This window comes from Mus pahari, chromosome 10, assembly GCF_900095145.1.
Source record: "Mus pahari chromosome 10, PAHARI_EIJ_v1.1, whole genome shotgun sequence".
NCBI lineage: Eukaryota > Metazoa > Chordata > Mammalia > Rodentia > Muridae > Mus > Mus pahari.
Window position 1 is genome coordinate 39,739,728 of NC_034599.1, and position 1,143 is coordinate 39,740,870.

The window sequence follows — 1,143 nt, forward strand, 5'->3', positions numbered from 1 at the left end:
ATTTGAACTCTGCACCTTTAGAAGAGCAGTCAGGCGCTCTTACCCACTGAGCCATCTCACCAACCCCCGATGGAGGACTTCTAAAAGCATAATTAGTGAATTACCTTTCAATAATGAAAATCATTATTTGTTTTGTGGTTTGTTTTTTTTTTTTTTTTTTCAGATCTGTTTACCCGAGGTATTGATATACAAGCTGTGAATGTGGTAATAAACTTTGACTTCCCAAAGCTGGCAGAGACCTATCTTCATCGTATTGGAAGATCAGGTAAGTAAGAATAGGGATAGACTCTCAGACATTGCTTGATGAAAAATACAATCACTCATTTTTTCTTTGTGAAGTAAAGTGTAATAGCTGTGAGAGCAGTGAAGTCACAGCAATTTAGTTGTTTGATATTTAAAACTAAGTAATTTCTTTAATTAATCATTTATATCTGGAGACAGTCTGGCTACATACATAGAAAGCCCAGGCTATACTGGAACTTAAAATGTACTTGCCTCAGTCTCCCAAGGCCTTGTGTCATTTATTAGGTTAAGGCTGATAGAGCACCTGAATCCAGTCCTGGTACTTATATAACAAGAGAGAAACAGCTGTCAACACACACACACAAATTATAATTTTTTTATTTTTATTTTTAATATTTTATTTATTTATATATGTAAGTACACTGTAGCTGTCTTCATTTATTTATTATATGTAAGTACACTGTAGCTGTCTTCAGACACTCCAGAAGAGGGCATCAGATCTTGTTACGGGTGGTTGTGAGCCACCATGTGGTTGCTAGGATTTGAACTCAGGACCTTTGGAAGAGCAGTCAGGTACTCTTACCAACTGAGCCATCTCTCCAGCCCCACTTAAAGTGAAATAGAAGAAAATTGGATTGATTGAATGGTGTGGTGCACGAGGGTATTGTTCAGTGTATGTATTTTGACAGTCATACAAATGAGTATCCAGTTTGTCATTTAAAAACCAGAAAATTAAGTATAGCTGTCCCTCAGGGTTCATGAGCAATGGGTTCCAGGACCCTTGCCAACATCAAAGTCTGGGTAGTCTCTTAAAATCATGTGGTATTAGCATATAACTGGTGTATATGTTACACTGTATTGTATTAGCGTATAACTGGTGTATATGTTACACTGTATTGT

General features: G+C 36.7%; 1 protein-coding gene across 5 annotated transcripts in view; it reads left to right on the forward strand.

The window, feature by feature from the left end:
• The window catches only part of Ddx6 (DEAD-box helicase 6), a 39,030-nt gene that overhangs the window by 32,526 nt on the left and 5,361 nt on the right, over positions 1-1,143 (forward strand). For all 5 annotated transcript variants that reach the window (XM_021206252.2, XM_021206251.2, XM_021206249.2 and 2 more), the window contains exon 12: positions 164-265. In XM_021206252.2, the coding sequence (XP_021061911.1) occupies positions 164-265 (102 nt within the window). The remainder of the gene's footprint in view (positions 1-163; positions 266-1,143) is intronic.